The 20037-nt window shown below is 49.2% G+C and overlaps 1 protein-coding gene across 1 annotated transcript in view; it reads left to right on the forward strand.

The window, feature by feature from the left end:
- Cpt1a (carnitine palmitoyltransferase 1A) overlaps window positions 1–20037 on the forward strand; it is an 85371-nt gene that overhangs the window by 61143 nt on the left and 4191 nt on the right. The window contains exons 11-18 of the mRNA XM_045156738.1: window positions 352–540; window positions 1221–1326; window positions 5386–5502; window positions 6631–6795; window positions 12672–12806; window positions 15530–15682; window positions 16951–17064; window positions 17742–17834. Of these exons, the coding sequence (XP_045012673.1) occupies window positions 352–540; window positions 1221–1326; window positions 5386–5502; window positions 6631–6795; window positions 12672–12806; window positions 15530–15682; window positions 16951–17064; window positions 17742–17834 (1072 nt within the window). The remainder of the gene's footprint in view (window positions 1–351; window positions 541–1220; window positions 1327–5385; window positions 5503–6630; window positions 6796–12671; window positions 12807–15529; window positions 15683–16950; window positions 17065–17741; window positions 17835–20037) is intronic.

Here is a 20037-nt window from a genome sequence, read left to right on the forward strand (position 1 = left end):
ATTTATTTGAGAACAACAGAAAGAGAGAGAGAGAAAGAGGCAGAGAGAGAGAGAGAGAGAGAGAGAGAGAGAGAGGGCCTCCAGCAACTGCAAACGAACTCCAGATGCGTGCGCCCCCTTGTGCATCTGGCTAACGTGTGTCCTGAGGAATTGAGCCTCGAATCGGGGTCCTTAGGCTTCACAGGCAAGCGCTTAAATGCTAAGCCATCTCTCCAGCCTGTGCCTGGCTTTTTTTTTACTGGGTTCTGGGGCTGGACTCAGGCCCTTAGTGCTCCCTAGGCAAGCACTTCACTCACTGAGCCATCTCTTATCGGGTCGACAGTCTTTAATTGCGTTCACTTGTCATCACAGAGTGCCTTGGGCCAAGTGCCGCCAGACTTATTTCGCACGAGGGAAGAACAAGCAGTCTCTGGATGCCATAGAAAAAGCAGCGTTCTTCGTGACATTAGATGAAACAGAGCAAGGGTATAGGAGGGAGGACCCCGTGGAATCCCTGGACAGCTACGCCAAGTCTCTGCTACATGGCAAATGTTATGACAGGTACCGTCTGGTCCTTCCTCCCCCAAGGTGGGGGTTTCCAGTGTAAGAGCTGACTCCACCCCCCTCACCCACCCACTCACCCACCCCCACCCCTGGTGAAGGAATAAGCTTAGCATCAAAGCAGAACTTACTTTTTCCCTCCCTCTCCCCAAACACACACACGGCTTGGATGGGGTGCAGTTTAGATCCCCACCTCCGCTGGCCCCTCTGCCGAGGTGTGAGATGCTAGGAAAAACGACTGCTACTTTCCCACCTGATCCCAGGCAGAAGGTGGCATGTGGGGAGGGTGTCAGGTTAGAACCTGGGGCCAAGTTCAGGCCTTGCTCTTGGCTGTGTGATGACAGTGATCCTGCCCCCTACCCCATTTCCTTAACTGTAAAGTGAGGACCTGCCTCCCAGGGCCCGCTGAAGCAGGCTCGTGCAGGTGGGGGAACAGCCTCGTCTCTGGGTTGCAGAGGTTTTCCTGCCTCTGGCCCTGGGTCATACAGGTTCCATTCCATCCTGTTTCCTTTTGTCATCCCACCCCCAGGATGTAGACACAAAGAACTGCCTAGGGGGCTGGGCAAAAAGTCACTGGCCCATGCAGCAGGAAACACAGACATGGCTTCTGGTTTTTTTTTTTGTGTGTGTGTGTGTGGTATTCATCATGGAAGTTCCACAATTGCGTCTGTCTCCCTTAGGTGGTTTGACAAGTCCATCACATTCATTGTCTTCAAGAACGGCAAGATGGGCATGAATGCAGAGCACTCCTGGGCGGATGCCCCCATCGTGGGCCATCTGTGGGAGGTGAGCGGGCCATCCCTTGATGTGGAAAAACACTTTGGGGAAATCCAATCCAGACCAACTTCAGCTTAGTGACACTGGTCTAAGCCTGCGTCTCAGCTCCCTTTCTCGTGGCTAGGAGCAAACATCTGCTAATAACTGAAGGGCAGAAGGGTTTTTTTAAAAAAATATTTTATTTTTATTTATTTGAGAGAGAGATACAGAAATAGGCAGGAAGAGAGAGAGATAATAGCAGGGCCTCTGGCCACTGAGAACATACTCCAGATGTGTGTGCCCCCTTGTGCATCTGGCTTACGTTACGTGGCTTACACGGCTTGGATGGGGTGCAGTTTAGATCCCCCCCTCCGCTGGCCCCTCTGCGGAGGTGTGAGATGCTAGGAAAAATGACTGTTACTTTCCCACCTGATCCCAGGCAGAAGATGGCATGTGGGGAGGGTGTCAGATTAGAACCTGGGAGCAAATTCTAATCTGGCTTTGCAGGCAAGCATCTTAACCACTAGGCCGTCTCTCCAGCCCCAGAAGGGTTTGCTCTCATTCAGTTTGAGAAGATACAGCCCACCATGCTGGGGAAAGGGGTGGTGGCAGGAGCATGGGGCAACTCCTTGCTCATATGGCAGTGGGCTGGGAAGCCCAGTTGAGATGGGAAACAGGACTAAGACCTCGGAGCCCACCCCAGGGACCCACTTCCTCCAGCAAGGCTCCCACGCTCCTAAAGGTTCCATAACCTCCAAGACGGCGCCACCAGGTGGGGACCAAGTGTTCAAACACATGGGCCTATGGGGGCATGTCAAGCCATAATGTCCCGGAGAATGAATTTTTGGCAGGTGTTAGTGCTACAATAGGGAGGTATGATGCTAAAACCAAGGTCTCAGAGCAGGGCGTGGTGGCTCGCACCTTTAATCCTAGCACTCCAGAGGCAGAGGTAGGAGGATCTCAGTGAGTCTGAGGCCACCCTGAGAATACAGAGTGAATTCTAGGTCAGCCTGGGCTACAGAGGGAGAGACCCTGCCTTGAAAAACTAAAAAAAATTAAATTAAAAAAATAAAAAGGCCTTTCAGGCTTGGTTTCCTGTACCTTAGACTACTTTAAGCAGTGGTACCTCCTTATGCAGCTGAAATCACAATGGGGCTGTCAGTTCTCACACAACTCAGCTTGTTGTGAAATAATAAGCTTAATGCTGGATTTCCTAGTTATCCTGCTTACCTAGTTTTGGGTCAGATGGAAACAAGCATGTTAAAGCATACATGTGGGGTGTTGTGGGTATGTGTGTGTGAGAGAGAGAACGTGTGATATGCGGTGCCGAGGATCAAGCCCAGGCCCTTGTACATGCTAGGCAAGTGGTCTATCAACTGAGCTGTAGCCTCAGCCCGTAGGGAGACAGGATCTCACGATGTTGCCTACGCTGATCTCAAACTTATGATCCTCTTCCGTCACCACCTGAATAGTGGCATTATGGGCCTGTGCCATCAAGCCTGGCTTAAAATCTTGGTTTATAAACAAGCAGAGGAGGCCTGGAGAGATGGCTCGGCAGTTAAAGGCACTTGCTTGCAAAACCTGATGGCCTAGATTTGATTCCCCAGTACCCACATAATTCCCTAGGACCCACATAAAGCCAGATGCACCAAGTGGTGTGTGCATTTCGAGTTATTTTGCACAGGCTCTGGTCTGCCCATTCTCTCCCTCCTATAATATACACATATGTTTTAAAAGATTTTATTTTTGTTTATTTATTACAGTCAGAGAGAGGAGAGAGTGAGAATGGGCGCTCCACGGCTTCTAGCCACTGCATACAAACTCCAGATGCATGCACTACCATGTGCACCTGGCTTATGTGGGACCTGGAAAATTGAACCTGGGTCCTTAGGCTTCACAGGCATGTGCCTTAACTGCTAAGCCATCTCTCCAGCCCCAATAAATACATATTTTTAAAAGATATTTTTATTTATTTGAGGGAGCGAGAATAAGAATGAGAGAGAGAGAGAGACAGACAGACAGACAGAATGGGCATACCAGGACCTGTAGCCACTGCATACAAACTCCAGTCATATGTACCACCTTTGTGCATCTGGCTTATGTGGGTCCTAGGAAATTGAACCTGGGTCCTTTGGCTTTGCAGGCAAGTACCTTAACTGCTGATCCATCTCTCCAGCCCAAATATTTATTTTTATTTTTATTTATTTATTTAAAGGGGGAGGGGAGAGAGAGAATGGGCATGCCAGGGCCTGCAGCCGCAGCAAATGACCTCTAGATACATGCGCCACCTTGTGCATCTGGCTTACGTGGGACCTGGGGAATTGAACCTGGGTCCTTTGGCTTTGCAGGCAGAAGCCTTAACTGCTAAGCCATCTCTCCAGCACCCATAATTTTTTTTTTTTTTATTGAGGTAGGGTCTCACTTTAGCCCAGGCTGACCTGAAATTTAGTATGTAGTCTCAGGGTGGCCTCAAACTCATGGCAATCCTTCTATCTCTGCCTCCCGAGTGCTAGGAGTAAAGGCATGTGCCACCATGCCTGGTTCTCCAAATAAATGTTTTTAAACCTATTTATTGTTTTTATCCAAGAGTCAGAGAGAGAGAGAGATGGAAATAATTGGTATGCCAGGCCTCCAGCCACTGCAGTCAAACTCCAGACAAATGAGCCATCTTGTATGCTTGCATAACCTTGTGGGTCTGGCTTACGTGGGACCTGGAGAGTTGAACATGAGTCCTTAAGCTTTGCAGGCAAGCCTCTTAACTACTAAGCCATTTCTCCAGCCCCCAAATAAATATTTTTTAAAAGGTAAAGTAGGGGCTGGAGAGATTTCTCAGTGGTTAAAACACTTGTTTATAAATCCTGATAGACTGATTAGAGTCCCAACACCTTCATAAAACCAGATGCATAAAGTGGTATGTGCACTTGTAATTTGTTTACAGGGTTAGGTGGCCCTGGTGTGCCCATTTTTTCTCTATTTCTGCTTGCAAATAAATAAATAATAGAAATTTAAAAATTATTTTTTAAAAAAGGCAAAGTACCTTTTACTTAAAACATTTTATTTAGCCGGGTGTGGTGGCACACACCTTTAATCCCAGCACTCAGGAGGCAGAGGTAGGAGGATCACCAGGAGTTTGAGGCCACCCTGAGACTACATGGTGAATTCCAGGTCAGCTTGAGTGAGAGTGAGACCCTACCTTGAAAAACAAACAAACAAAAATTATTTATTTTTCTAAAACTTCATTCATTCATTCATTCTAGAGGCAGACAGAGTGAATGAGTGAGAGGGCCAGGGTCTCCTGCCACTGAAAGTGAACTTTAAACACATTTACCACTTTGTGCATCTGGCTTTATGTGGGTACTGGGGAATCAAACCCAGGTCATCAGAGTATGCAAGACAGTACCTTCAACTGCTGAGCCATCTCTCCAGCCCAAGAACATTTTCTAAAATGTGTGTGTGTATAGGAGACGCACACCAGAGGTTGACATCTGGTGCTTTCCTCAATGGCTCTCCACCTTATTCACTGAGACGGTGTTTCACTTGAACTCAGAGCTTACCTACTCAACAGGTTTAGCTAGCTAGCTTGCCCCAAGGATCCCCTGTCTGTACTTCCTGAGTACTGGGATTATAAATAGACTGCACCCCACCCCCGTATTTACTAGGTTCTAGGGATCAGAACTCAGATTCCTCCTACTTACAAGGAAAGCATTTTATCCACTGGGCTATCTCACCAGCCCTTGAATCTTCTTTGAAATAAGCCAGAAAGTGTACACAATTCCTGAGCTCTGCGAGTCACTGCAGAAAATGAATAGAAACTGATTGATAGCCATTAGGTCAGAAAGGTTCCACCTGGGCTCCTAATGGCCACCAGAAGTGAGGGCTTCCGGGTAGTATGGAGTCCTCCACGGATGGTACCAGAATAGCACTAAAGTAGGGGACCCCCAGCTGGTGGTCAGTGTGGGCTGCATTGCTGACGTGGTGTGGAGAGACTCCTCCCTCGTTCCCCGCGTGGTCTCAGGCGTGCTTTGCGCCGTGTGTCACAGGATACACTGTGCTTGGTTTTCTGCTCAGTCCCCGCTTCTTCCTTCTCAGTTTGTCATGGCCACAGATGTCTACCAGCTGTGCTACACGGAGGATGGACACTGTAGAGGGGACACGAACTCCAACATCCCCAGCCCCACCAGGCTACAGTGGGACATCCCGGAAGAAGTAAGTTTGGGTGATCCATAACCTTTGCAGAATGTTTTTCACAGTGTTTCTGAGCTCTGTTGGCATCCACAGACTGGGCCAGGGTGGGGGACAGGGCTCTGGGAAACTGCAGAAGCCCCAGGAAAGGATGTTGCATTTGAGGCTCTTGGCTGGGATTGTAGGAAGACGCCAACTGATAATTACTGGGCATCCGTAAACTCGCAGTGAAGAGCGAAACCGCCCATTACCCCGACTTGGGATACTCTGTTGTTGTTTTCCACGCAGGGTCTCACTCTAGCCCAGGCTGACCTGGAACTTACTCTGTAGTCCCAAGACTGGTCTTGAACTCAGGGCAATCCTCCTACCTCAGCCTCCCAGTGGACTGACTTAAAATACTCTAAGTGGCTAATTTATAGTTTCCCAAACTTAAACACTTAATTTGGATTCCCCTTAAAGGTTCTTGGGCTGGGTGTAGTGGTATACACCAGTCATCCCAGTGCTCAGGAGACTGAAGATGGAGTTCAAGGTCAGCCTAGTCTAAATAGCGAAAGCTTGCTTCAAAAATGAACAAAATGGGCTGGAGGGATAGCTTGGAGGTTACAGCGCTTGCCTGCAAGGCCAGAGGACCCAGGTTTGATTCCCCAGGACCCACATAAGCCAGATGCATGACGTGGCGCATGTGTCTGGAGTTTGTTTGCAGTGGCTGGTCTCCCTCAATTTATCAATAATTTTTTGTTTGTTTCTTTTTTCGAGGTAAGGCCTCACTGTAGCAGAGGCTGACCTGGAATTAACTATGTAGTCTCAGGGTGGCCTCGAACTCACGGCAAGTTCTGGGATTAAAGGCGTGTGCCACCATGCCCGGCTAAATAAATATTTTTTTTTTTAATGAACAAGTACAGATTCTGAGACCCTGGGAGCCTCGCTGGGCAGCAGGGATCCTTCAATTTGTTCTTGGTTTACCCCTGTCCTCCTGGAGTGGGGAAGGGACGTGGTGTTATGTCCTCACTGGGGCTTTTTAGTCACTTTCCAGCAAGCACCAAGTGGACCCAGTCTGTGTCTCGAAGGAAGCACGCGGCCACGTGGCGGGCTGCCTGGCGGGCTGCCTGCCACCACGCTGTACTGTGCCCGCGTCTTTCCCTTCCTCTGCAGTGTCAGGAGGTCATAGAGACGTCCCTGAGCAGTGCAAGTCTTCTGGCAAACGACGTGGACATCTACTCCTTCCCATTCGAGGCCTTTGGCAAAGGATTGATCAAAAAATGCCGCACAAGCCCTGATGCCTTCATCCAGCTCGCCCTGCAGCTGGCGCATTACAAGGTAGGAGGCTGGAGCCCCGCGTGGTTCATCGTGAGCATTCCTCGGCTCATGCACATGCCCAGGCTGCTTCCCCTGTGGGTAGGAGGATGCCTGCTTACAAGACCAGCCCTCCGGACGTCCGTGGGCACTCTGGCATGAAGTGTCAGACCATGGATCACGAATCACGTGCGAGTTTAGCAACGTCCCTCTCTGGCAGTGGTGAGTTTATTTTGCCAGATGAGAATGAGTGTCAGACATAAGAAAGGGGCAGGGTTAAATCTTGCAATCAGCCTTGAGTGTGGCTTGAAATATTGAGGGGAAATGACTTGATGCCTGTGACCTTTGACATTCCTTCCATGGCTGCCACCTCCTTGAAGGCACTCTGGTCCAGGTTAACTCTCTGTGTAAACCAGACACACAAGGACGCACGTGTCCACGTGTCTGGAGCACGATTGCAGTGGCTCTGGCAAGCCAATTCGCTCTCTCATTAACAACAACTCTGCTTATGTACAGGAATGTCTCCCTTCTCTGGGCACCCACTCATGTGTTGGCTTGCACACGGGTTGCAGAAGCAAACCGTGCCCATGGGAGGACAGGTCTGGAACTTCTGGTTCTTTGGAGAAAACACTCTGCCCCAGACAGGGGCTCTTGGTTGCTGGGGCCAGCAGATGGCATTGTGGTAGCAGGTGTACCGTGGCACTAGTTGGCATACTTACAGCACCTGACTTTTCCATGGGGATGGTAGGGACAGTGGTTGAGGTTGGCCCTGTGCCAGCCACACACAGCGCTGACTGTGTCAAGTCCACCAAGGCCTGTGGTCTCTCACAGGAAGGCATTCTTCTCAACCCGCTTTCCAGCAGAGGAAGGTGAGGTGCCGAGACAATAGGTGACTTGCTGAGTGATACCCTTTGGCAGACAGGAAGCCAAGCAGTGGCTCTCAAGTCCCAGTCTTGAAGCTCAACTTCTTCAACTAAAGCTAAGGGAATAAACAAGTAGGAGAAATTCACAAGGGCAGTACTAAAGTCAGACCCACTGGGATGATGGTCAGAGCCATGTTGAGAACCAGTGGTCTCACAGATCCAAAAGCATACTATCTATATAAAACAGTCATGAAGCCTGGGGCTGGGGTGTGGCTCAGTGGCAGAACACCTGCTTAGCCTGTTTGAAGCTCTGGGTTCCCGCATCACAACCACCACCAAGATGGAAAAACGGAAAAAATCTTGAAATGTAACTTTTTCAAGTAGCATGCCCTCTGAGCCAGGGGTGGTGGCTCATAGGTATAATCCAAGCACTTGGGACATGGAGGCAGGAAGATCAGAAGGTCACGGTCATCACAGTGCCTGACACTACCTACACAAGACCATCATAATAGGAGGAAAAGATCATGACATCAAAATAAAAGAGACTGATTGAGAGGGGGAGGGAGTATAATGTAGAATGGGGTTTCAAAGGGGAAAGTGGGGGAAGGGAGAGCATTACCATGGGATATTTTTTATAATCATGGAAATTGTTAATAAAAAAATTTTTGAGCTGGGCATGGTGGCACACGCCTTTAATCCCAGCACTCGGGAGGCAGAGGTAAGAGGATCACCATGAAGCCACCCTGAAACTACATAGTGAATTCCAGGTCAGCCTGAGCTAAAGTGAGGCCCTACCTCGAAAAAAAAAAATTGAAGAGAAGAAAGCTCATTGGCTTAGGGTTGTTAGGAAGGCAGAACGCTGCCCTGTTGTCTCCAGGACTGGCACTGGCCTGCCCATGAGCTGCCTGGAGCCACCCAGGCTTTGTGGGAACCAGCAAGCCCTCGCCAGGGCCTGTGGAGGGGCCATCTCTACCACATGGAGGGTGTATGGTCCATAGCTTGTAAGTTGGCTATGCTGAGCTGGGAACAGTCCAGAACCTCTAGCTAAATCTGACAGATCCACTTCAAAAAGAAGACTTCCTAAAGATGCGAATGCAGGACCCCCTACCCCCACCCCATAAGATAGAGGCAAGTAAGGAAAAAAAAGTGCCAGCACCCCATTGCGTCAAGTGAGACAAAGTCGCCCCCTGGCTGCCGGTGGGGTAATGGCGCTGGAGGAACACTGCTCAGGCGCAGGGAAAGTTTGTGAAGCAGGCGGCGGGTGGTGGCGCATACCTGCGATCCCAGGACTCACTCAGGAGGCTGAGGCAGAAGGATTACCAAGAATTTGAGGCCAGTCTAGATTACATAAGTGAGTTTCAGGCCAGTCTGAAATATAGTAAGACTGGGTTACAAATAGTGAAGAGGAGGAGGAAGGAAGAGAAGGAAGAAGTCTCAGCCAAAATGATACAAAAACTGACCTCTGTCCTAACAATTGTTAAGTGCAAAATTAAAATGGAAACCAGAAACACACACAGATGCGAACCCCTCAGGCCTGCTCCGAGTCTCCTTGCAGGAAAACCAAGGGAAGCTGTAGAGGAAGGGGGGGGGTGTCCTGGCTGACACAGCTGCCCCGCACACAGAGGACAGCCGTGAGTGTCATGGCACCTGGTTTGATCAGTGTGTATCACACAGATGACTCCACTAATGTGAATAGTTAATATGCTAGAATTTGTTTTGAGACAGGGACTCATATATATCAGACTGGCCTCAAACCTGTTATTTAGCCAAGGATGACCTTGAACTCGTGGTCTGTCTCTTTTTTTTTTATTTATTTATTTGAGAGTGACAGACAGAGAAAGAGGCAGAGAGAGAGGGAGAGAGAGAGAGGGAATGGGCATGCCCAGGGCCTCTAGCCACTGCAAACGAACTCCAAACGCGTGCGCCCCTTGTGCATCTAGCTAATGTGGGTCCTGGGGAATCGAGCCTCAAACCAGGGTCCTTAGGCTTCTCAGGCAAGTGCTTGACCACTAAGCCATCTCTCCAGCCCTTTCTTTTTCTTAATATTTATTCGTTTATTTGCAATGAGAGAAACACCTGATCTTCCTTTTTTATATCTTTGTATTTTTATCTTTTTATTTTCATTTATTTGAGAGAGAGAAAGGCAGATAGAGAGAGAGAGAATGGGTACACCAGAGCCTACAGTGGCTGCAAAAAAACTCCAGACATATGTGCTAGCTTGTGCATCTGGCTTACGTAGGTCCTTTGGCTTTGCAGGCAAGTGCCTTAACCATGATACAATCTCTCTGGTCCTATATACCTGATCTTTCAGCCTGAACTTCCCAAGCGCTGGGACAAGCATGTATTATCATGTCCATCTTATAAAATGTATTTTACGAATTTTTTTATATGTGTGAGGCTAGAGGACAACTCCAGGCACCATCCTTCTTTTTCTGAGACAGAGCCTCTCATTGGCCTGGAGCTCACAAATTAGGTTAGGCTGGCTAACTAGGGAGCCCGTGGGATCCTCCTGTCTGTCTCTCTTAGCACTGGTACTATGGCATGTGCCACAACTGGCACTCACTTAGACGGGAATCAAAGTTAGGACCTCCTGCTTGTGAGACTAAGCATCTCCTTAGCCCCATAAAAAGGACCAATGGGATTCTAGTAAAGGTGCTTGAGGAGTTGTGGGTTTTTTGTTGTTGTTGTTGCTTGTTTTGTTTTTTGAGGTAGGGTCTCACTCTAGTCAAGGCTGACCTGGAATCCACTATGTAGTCTCAGGGTGGCCTTGAACTCATGGCAATCCTCCTACCTCTGCCTCCCAAGTACTGGGATTAAAGGCGTGCGCCACCACACCTGGATTTGTTTTGTTTTTTGAGGCAAGCCCAACAGATTGCCTTTTTTCTTTTTAATGTGAGAGGGAGAGGATTGGTATATCAGGGCCTGCAGCCACTGCAATCAAACTCCAGACACATGTGCTCCCTTGTGCACATGTGTGACCTTGTGTACCTGCATCACTGTGCGTCTGGCTTATGTGGAACCTGGAGAGTCGAACATGAGTCCTTAGGCTTCGCAGGAAAGCGCCTTTACCACTAAGCCATCTCTCCAGCCCCTGTTGTGTTTTTGAGACAGGATCTCCTATAGCCCAGGCTGGCCTGAAACTCACTAGAGAGCTGAGGATGACCTTGAACTTCTGATCCTCCTGCCTCCACTTCCCAAATGCTGGGATTATAGGTATTCTCCATCTCACTTAGATAGTAGGTTTTTCAGAGGAAACATTTTGCAGGTTGTTTTGGTTGTTCTGAAGCTTCCGCATTTGTTCAGATATTGCGAAGCTCACTTCAGACAAGTCATTCTGTCAGAGCTCAGGTGACCTGTGAAACGATGAAGGTTCTTTCTTTGTTGTAGTGGTAGGACACCCAGGGGCTTGGGTATGAGAGACTACTTCTGAACTGCACACTCCCTCTGAACGACATCTGCAGCCTCCCCATTTCCAAATATGTGCTTTCCTGTGTCTCTCTACCCTCCCGTCATTCAGAACCTCTCTGAGGTAACCTGTCAGGAGGGGACTGAACATTTCCTAAGTGACATGGGCTTCCCCCTGCTTCCTAGAGCACAGTGTAAGGAGCTGGGAGCCCCTGTCCCTGTCCTAGGGTAGGAAGGGCTGTTGTAAAGAAGTATGCTGGGGTGCTGGAGAGATGGCTTAGTGGTTAAGTGCTTGCCTATGAACCCTAAGGACCCCAGTTCGAGGCTCGATTCCCCAGGACCCACGTTAGCCAGATGCACAAGGGGGCGCACGCATCTGGAGTTTGCTTGCAGTGGCTGGAGGCCCTGGCGTGCCCATTCTCTCTCTCTCTCTGCCTCTTTCTCTCTCTGTCTGTACATGCTCTCAAATAAGTAAAAATAAACAAACAAACAAAGAAGTGTGCTGGTGGCGGTCATTCTTTGGAAACCTTCAGTGCACATCGTGGAAGGCAGAAGACACAGCCATGGGTTCCTGAGCTGTTGCTGGCCATGCAGCCCTTGAGGTGTGGAGACAGGTGCCCGGGCGCTGGGTGTGCTTTGAGATGTCCCCTCTGCTCCCTCGGCTTGTCTTGGCCATTTCTGTCTCTGAGGGCCCCTTTTCCCCATGGCTCTATGGCTGAGCCATAGGAGCCCAGTGTCACCTGTCACCAGATAAGATGAGGCCCATCTGCAGACAGCTGGAGTCCCCACTGGCCCTGTACTCTGTGGCGGGACCATGATGGGCTCCAGGGCAAACTATGCCCAGCTCAGCCTTGCCAGGCTCAAGTACCACTGCTTGAGGCTCGAGGCTCTGGCTGCATGGGAAGCTTACAGTTCCCATGGCCTGTTGTGATCACTCCTAACCTTAGCTCCCTGGCCCCATCCTCTATGGTCCTGCCCATGGCCCCGCGCAAGCCCCGCCTTGCCCAGCCTGGCCCCCACTCCTCCTTCCCTTCTGTTCCCAGAAAGGTCACCCCAGCTGAAAACAGCAGCTGCCGCCAGCTAATGACCACTGTGGTGGTCCTCCTTTCTAAACCCCCCCCCTCCCCACACACACACATACCTGCCAACCCTTCCTTCAGATGGCCCTTCTGTCTTGCTCGGAGAATAGCTTTCCCTGGGGACATCTGTCTGCCTCTGCTAGCCCCCGGGGTTACTCCCTCTTGTCCACGGTCACACTGGCTGTGCTTCCCCCTCATCCTGCCCTCCTATTGAAGGATGCTCCTCCCCTGTGAGTCTTGGACATTCTCATGGTCATCCAAATGTCGACACGCCAGTACCTTCTGTCCCTGGCTTCTCTCTCATTGGCATGTAGATCTTTCTGGGCACTGTGTCCTTTCCCCAAAATGCATTTGCTTGTGGTCCACATCAGCTCAGAGAGAGAGCAGCTAGGGCATTGTCTGGATTAGATGCCCAGTCACCCCGAAACCAGCCCACGCCTCCTGCATGAGAAGCCTGGGTCACACAGAAACAAGCCCACAGCTCCTTCCTGCAGACGGAGCCGGGCACTCCGTAGCCTGCCTAGACTAAGCTGTTTCCATATCTTCCTTCCAGGACATGGGCAAGTTCTGCCTCACGTATGAGGCCTCCATGACCCGGCTGTTCCGAGAGGGGCGGACGGAGACCGTGCGGTCCTGCACCACTGAGTCCTGCAACTTCGTGCTGGCCATGATGGATCCCAGGAAAACGGTATGACGCTGTTGGCAGGGCACAGCACTGTGTGCGCTTTTCCTGGGGCACCTGGAGGCTGGCATGAGGCTTGGCAGCTCCATCACTCACACTGCCCTGCAGTTCTTCATGCCTTCCTCTTTGCGAGGGAACAGGAAGTATTAAGGGGTGATGGTGGGGACACGGACAGGGAGACTCTTGGGCTTCTGAAAACCGTATTATGCTGCCTAAGATCCTTTGCATCAGAACGGACACAGCTGGAGCAATCAAAGTCACTGGGATACAAGTCATAGGTGTCAGGATAAGAAAGCCGTGATATCCCACAAGGACTTGGCCCTGGGGCTATTCAAACCCACAGCCCCGCTGAGCCTGCTCAAAGCAGGGGGTTTCTGTACTCTGCCTCTTTAGCTCTGGCAGTAGCTCTGTGAAGATGAAGAAGAGACTCAGAACTATCAGGTGACCTTGGTCAGATCTGTGCTCAGGACCAGTGCAGGTGCTAGACTCCCCATTCTGAGGAGAGAAATCCCTCTGCCACTGGAAGTCTTATAAAATAAACCTGTGGCTGGAGAGATGGCTTAGCATTTAAGGTGCTTGCCTGCAAAGCCTGACAACCCCGGTTTCATTCCCCAGTACCCATGTAAGCCAGATGCACAAAGGTGTATGCATCTGGAATTCATTGGCAGTGGCTGGAGGTCCTGACATGTCCATTCTCTCTTTCTGTCTCTGCTCCTGTCTCTCTCAAATAAATAGAATATTTATTATATTTGTTTGAGAAAGAGAGAGAGGAAGAGGCAGAAAGAAAGAGAGAATGGGTGTACCAGGGCCTCCAGCCACTGCAAACAAACTCCAGACGCATGTGCCCCCTTGTGCATCTGGCTTATGTGGGTCCTGGGGAATCGAACTATGGTCCTTAGGTTTTGCGAGCAAGTGCCTTAACTGCTAAGCCATTTCTTCAGCCCCCTCACAAATAAATAAATACTTTAAAACAATCCTAAACAGTGGGGGCTGGAGAGATGGCTTGGTGGTTAAAGGCACTTGCTTACCAAGCCTGCTAGTCCAGGTTCAGTTCCCCAGTGCACACATAAAGCCAGATGCACAAAGTGGCACATGCATCGAAAATTTTTTATAGCAGCAAGTGACCCTGTTGTGGCCATTTTCATATTCTCTCTCTCTCTCTCTCTGCTTGTAAGTAAATAAAAATAAACTCAAAAGATAAACTACCTCAAAGAGTAGCATCCAAGGTTGTTGTCTGGCCACCACGTGCAACAAGGGGGAAAATGAAAGAACTTTGGAGGCCGGGTCTTGGTGTGAGTGGGTCAGTGACTCAGCCACCCACATGGGTAGGAAGTGGCCCGGGTTCTGTGATTTCTGTCATGGCAGCCTTCTAGTAGAACTGTTGAGAATGCTCATATATCACTCGTGGTGACACAGTGAATGAGGGAAAGAGCTCTGGAAGAACTTGAAGCTTGAGTGTTCAGCCATTTAAATGGCAATTTCATTTGTGTAGCAGGCAGGTGTGTGGCAAATCCCTATGATGTCTTGACTGTGAACATATATCCCACCCATGGCCTAAGGTATTTTTATTATTGGGGGGGGGGGCTTCAAGGTGCAGTCTTGCTCTAGCTCAGGCTGACCTGGAATTCACTGTGTAGTCTCAGGGTGGCCTTGAACTCATGGCAGTCCTCCTACCTCTGTCTCCCAAGTACTGGGATTAAAGGTGTGTGCTACCACGCCTGGCTGCCTCTTATTTTTTTTAAGATTGATATTTATTTATTTATTTATTTGAAACAGAGAGAGGGAGAGAGAGAAATAGAGAGAATGGGCATGCCAAGGCCTCTAGTCACTGCAAATGAACTCCAGACGTGCCGCCATGTGCATCTGGCTGACATGGGGCCTAGAAAATTGAACTTGGGTCCTTAGACTTCACAGGCATGTGCCTTGACCGCTAAGCCATCTCTTCAACCCCTGAGGTATTTTTAATTAAGTTAAGGATCTGTCACTGGGGTTGGATCTTAAGTCCAGCCCTAAGGTGTGTTCAAGGAAGTCTGAGCTCTGGCTGTCTGTGGTTATTGGCTGTTTGGAGGTTCTCTCTGCTATGATCTATGGAAGGGAGCCATCTTCTTCCGCCATTGATGGGGTTCCCCTGGATTCTGTAAGCCTGAAATAAACGATTTCCCCCATGAGCTGCTTCTGGTCAGATGTTTGTTCAACAACACAAAAGAAACTGCAAGACTCCCCCCACCAGGGTGGCTTTCCAACAACTCACTCTCCGCCCCTGCCCCCCCCCCCCGCCGCATGTGTGTGCACGTGTGATGTATGGCACACGCACTTGCATACACCCGCAGGACACCTCACACTCATGCAGCGGCCAGAGCGGAGTGCCTCTTGTCTGTCACTCCTGCACCTGGTCATATTTTTGAATGACTCTCTGTCTTTCTCTTTTTACTGTTTCCAGGGTTTGTGGGGCTCAGAAGAGTCTCGGGTTTCTGCTCCCCTTTTGGTCTGGGGTTACAGCATATATGGGCATTCCGGCTTGTGCAGGAAGCGCACTTAGCACCTCTCCAGGCTTTGGCAGCCCTTTTGATTAGAATCTGGGACAGGGGTGACTGGCCAGAAGGGATCAGTCAGGGCATCCTGGTCACCATATACTCTGGCCCAGACTGCCAAAGGGAAAGGAACCAGATTGTATAACCGGAAAGTCTAATGTGTGTCCTCCTCTCTTTTTTCTCTTTTTTTCTCCGTAGATGGAACAAAGGCTCAAATTGTTTAAGATAGCATCTGACAAACATCAGCACCTGTACCGCCTCGCTATGACAGGCGCTGGCATTGACCGCCATCTCTTCTGCCTCTATGTGGTATCCAAGTACCTTGCCGTGGACTCCCCCTTCCTGAAGGAAGTAAGTCAGCGGCTCAGGGCACTGCATATAACCGGCTTGGTGGGAACAGAATTGGTCCAATGACTTGGGAGGGGGGATATGAATGAACAGGCCATGGAGCTGAACAGAAGTAATGTGGGAAACAGGAAGAGATGAGCTCTGAGCATCCATTACTATAGGAGACAGCCTCATGTAGCTGAGATGAACTTCCAAATCAGGCACAGTTATGGAGGAAGGGAAATTTATTGAAGATAGAGGGGAGGTTCCATAATGGCAGAAGAAGCTGGCTCCCTCTTACAGAACCAAGCAGAGAGAGAGAGAGGGAGGGAGGGAGGGAGGGAGGGAAGGAGGGAAGGAGGGGGGGAGGGAGGGAGGAGCCACCACAGGCAAGCAGGCATACTTCAGGAGCTCCAGGCAGAACTCAAACACTCTGCCTATCTTTTGACTGGAATTCCAAATCCACCCCATACCTTAGGGCTGGACCCTGAGATCCGCCCAGGTACACGTCCTCCAGCCAGGTGACTGCAGAATCAAACTTGGGTCCTTAGGCTTTTACACCACTGAGCGCCTTAACCACTAAGCCATCTCTCTAGCCTTAATATGGTCTAATTTTAAATTAATAAAATTTAAATTTTTTGGAGACAGTCTCACTCTGTGTTGACTAGGCTGGTGGAGTTTTAGTGCTTTTCCTGTCTCAGCCTTCTGGGGTAACTGGGACTACTGGCATGTGCCACAACACCTGACTTTATTAAATTTTGTGGGTCCTGGGGAATCGAGCCTCAAACTGGGGTCCTTAGGCTTCATAGGCAAGCACTTAACTGCTAAGCCATCTCTTCAGCCCGTCTTTATTTTGCTTTTGAGATGAGGTCTCACATTGTGGCCTAGACTGCCCTTGAACTCATGGTGATCCTCCTGCCTCAGCCTCCTGAGTGTTGGGCTTACAGGCATGCACCACCACTCCTGAATGCAAAATTCAGGATAAGCTATATTATGATGGGCTTGAAACTCCCCCTGACTATTGAAGAGTAGACTCACAGCTCCTGTGGTCCCTCTTCTAGATCTCTGCTTGAGAGGCTGTTTGGTGGTCCTGTCCTCCATGCAGGACCACCCACCATGTACTGCATTCCTTCTGTAGACACCCTGCCCTGAGCCAGCTGGCACTCAGCGTATGAGAGAGCCAGACTTCTGGTATCCAGCAGGTCTCTTCTTTTCTCCCCACTAGGGTCTTCAGGTGCAGAAGGTCGGGGGACAAGGGGCTTCAATCTGGATGGCTCTTGTTTCATTCACAGGTTTTGTCTGAGCCTTGGCGGTTGTCAACAAGCCAGACCCCTCAGCAGCAGGTGGAGCTGTTCGACTTTGACAAGAATCCAGATCACGTGTCTAGTGGAGGGGGCTTCGGGCCGGTAAGTGCAGCCAGCAGGTGCTAGGAGACCAGACCTCAGGACCATCTCAGTGTCTTCAGAGCGACCTGAAACTCAGGTGTGTGTAGCCCAGCCTGGCACTGAACTTGTAGCAATCCTCCTGCTCCAGCATCCTGAATGCTGAGATTATTGGTGTGAACCGTCATGCCCAGCCAGTCTTTGTTGTTTTGGGTGTGGTAGGTGTATGCATTTGTGGGGCAGTGTGTTATGTGTAGGGTGCATGCGCACAGGTGCACTTGGAGAGCAGACAAGATCAGGTGTCTTGCTCAATTGTTCAGGGTCTTTCAGTGAACAGGTAGGTACAGGTAATGTGTACCTGTCATCTCAGCACTGGGGAGGTGGAGACAGGAGGATCCCTGGGACTCACTACTGACTAGCTAGTCGATTTGGCTGGATTAGCCAGCCAGCAAGCTATTGAGATTCCTATCCCCCTCCCCCCCCCCAGCGCTGGGATTACATAGGTGTGTACCACCTGCCTGGCATTTTATGTGCGTGCTAAGGATTCAAACTCAGCCCTTCTTGCTGTGTAGCAGTGCTTGACTCGTTGAGCCATCTGGTCTCCCCAGCCCCATTTGCAATCTTGTGTATAGCTCACTAATAGCTCCCTATTGATGTGGCCTCATTTCCCACCGATAAAACTTAATATTTTGGTTCCACAGGTTGCTGACGATGGCTATGGTGTGTCATACATTATTGTGGGAGAGAACTTCATCCACTTCCACATTTCTTCCAAGTTCTCTAGCCCTGAGACAGTAAGTATGACAAGAAATTCCTTTTTTCCAAAGTTGGAGGAATTTTCTTTTTTATTGTTGTTTTTTATTCTTGTATTTTTTTAAATATACCTTTAGCCAGGTGTGGTGTGGTGCACATCTTTAATCCCAGCACTTGGGAGGCAGCGGTAAGAGGATCTCTGTGAGTTCAAGGCCACCCTGAGACTACATAGTGAATTCCAGGTCAGCCTGAGCTAGAGTGAGACCTTACCTTGAAAAACAAACAAAATATGCCTTTAATCCCAGCACTTGGGAGGCAGAGGTAGGAGAATTGCCATTGAAATTCAAGGCCAGCCTGGCACTACCCAGTGGGTTCTAGATCAGCCTGGACTAGAGTGAGATCCTTTTTTAAAATTTTTTTTTGTTTTATTTATTTATTTGAGAGCAACAGACAGAAAGAAAGAGGCAGACAGAGAGAGAGAGAGAATGGCGCACCAGGGCCTCCAGCCACTGCAAACGAACTCCAGACGCATGTGTCCCCTTGTGCATCTGGCTAACATGGGTCCTAGGGAATCGAGCCTCGAACCAGGGTCCTTAGGCTTCACAAGCAAGTGCTTAACTGCTAAGCCATCTTTCCAGCCCTAGAGTAAGATCTTATCTTGAAAAGCCAAAAGGAAGAAAAAGTTTTTATTTATTTATGAGAGAGAGAGAGAGTGGGTGCGCCAGATCCTCTTGCTGCTGTAATGAATTCTGAACAGGTGCCACATTGTGCATATGACTGTATGTGGATACTGGTGAGTTGAACCTCAGCCAGTAGGCTTTGAATACAAGCACCTTTAACTCCTGAGCTATCTTCCCAGCCCCTATTTTTCTTTTTTATTTATTAGACAGAATGGGCACACCAGGGTCTCTAGCCACTGCAAATGAACTCCAGATGCATGTATCACCATGTGTATCTGGCTTACATGGGTTCTGGGGAATTGAACCTGAGTCCTTAATCTTTGCAGGCAAGCACCTTAACTACTAAGCCATCTCTCCAGCCCTATTTTTCTTCTATAAAGGGTCACATGTTTAACAGACAAATGTTCAGTTACCTACTTTTATTTGGTTTGGTTCTTTTTTTTGTCTTTGAGGCAGGGTTTTGCTCTAACCCAGACTGACCTAGAATTCCTATGTAGTCTCTGGGTGGCCTGAAACTCATGGCAATCCTTCTACCTCTGTGTCCCGAGTGCTGGGCTTAAAGGTGAAAAGCATATCTATTTAGCTTTACACACCTTCCTGTGCTGGTAGCAGTGGTTTGAAACTTGTTTTAATATTTATAATTATTATTTGAGAGACAGAAGGAAGGAAGGAGGGGGGAGAGAGAGAAAGGGGAGAATGAAGGGGTGTTCTAGGGCTTCTACCCCACTGTTAACAAGCTCTATATGCATGTGCCACCTTCTGCACCTGGCTTATGTGGGTCCTGGAGAATCAAACCTGGGTCCTTTGGCTTTGCAAGCAAGTACCTTAGCTGTTAAGCCATCTCTCCAGCCCTGGTTTGAAATCTTTTTTTTTAATGTATAATATTTATTGCCAACTTCTATACTTATAGACAATAAACCATGATAATTCATTCCCTCCCCTCCCCCACTTTCCCCTTCACAACTCCACTCTCCATCATATCCCCTCCCTCTCTCCATTAGTCTCTATTTTAATGTCAGCATCTTTTTCTCCTATTATGAGGGTCTTGTAAAGTTATTGCTAGGCACTGTGAGGTTGTGGATATCAAGGCCAATTTCTGTCTGGACATTGTAAGGAGTGGTAGCCTTCCTTTGGCTCTTACATTCTTTCTGCCACCTCTTCTGCAGTGGACCCTGAGCCTTGGAGGGTGTGACAGAGATGGTTCAGTGCTGGACACTCCTGTCACTTCTCTGCACTATGGTGCCTTTTGGGTCATCCCAGTGGTCACTGCCATCTGAAAAGAGAAGATTCTCTAACCAAGAGTGAGAACAGTGGTAATATATGAATATGAACATTAAGTGTAGTGCTTACAGGGCAGTTTGGTGAGCATAATACATATATTTAGCCAGACAAGAGCAGGCTTTACACTCCTAGGGCTCATGACCTCCCCCACCATAGGCTTTTGATTAGGTTTTCATTACCAGGCATGTATTCCCTCCCATAGAGTGACCCTCCAGTCCAATTAGAGAGCAGTTGGTTTCCCCCAGAGCAGACATGCCACTATTGCCTCCACTCAGTCATTTGG

Source organism: Jaculus jaculus, chromosome 1 (assembly GCF_020740685.1).
Source record: "Jaculus jaculus isolate mJacJac1 chromosome 1, mJacJac1.mat.Y.cur, whole genome shotgun sequence".
NCBI lineage: Eukaryota > Metazoa > Chordata > Mammalia > Rodentia > Dipodidae > Jaculus > Jaculus jaculus.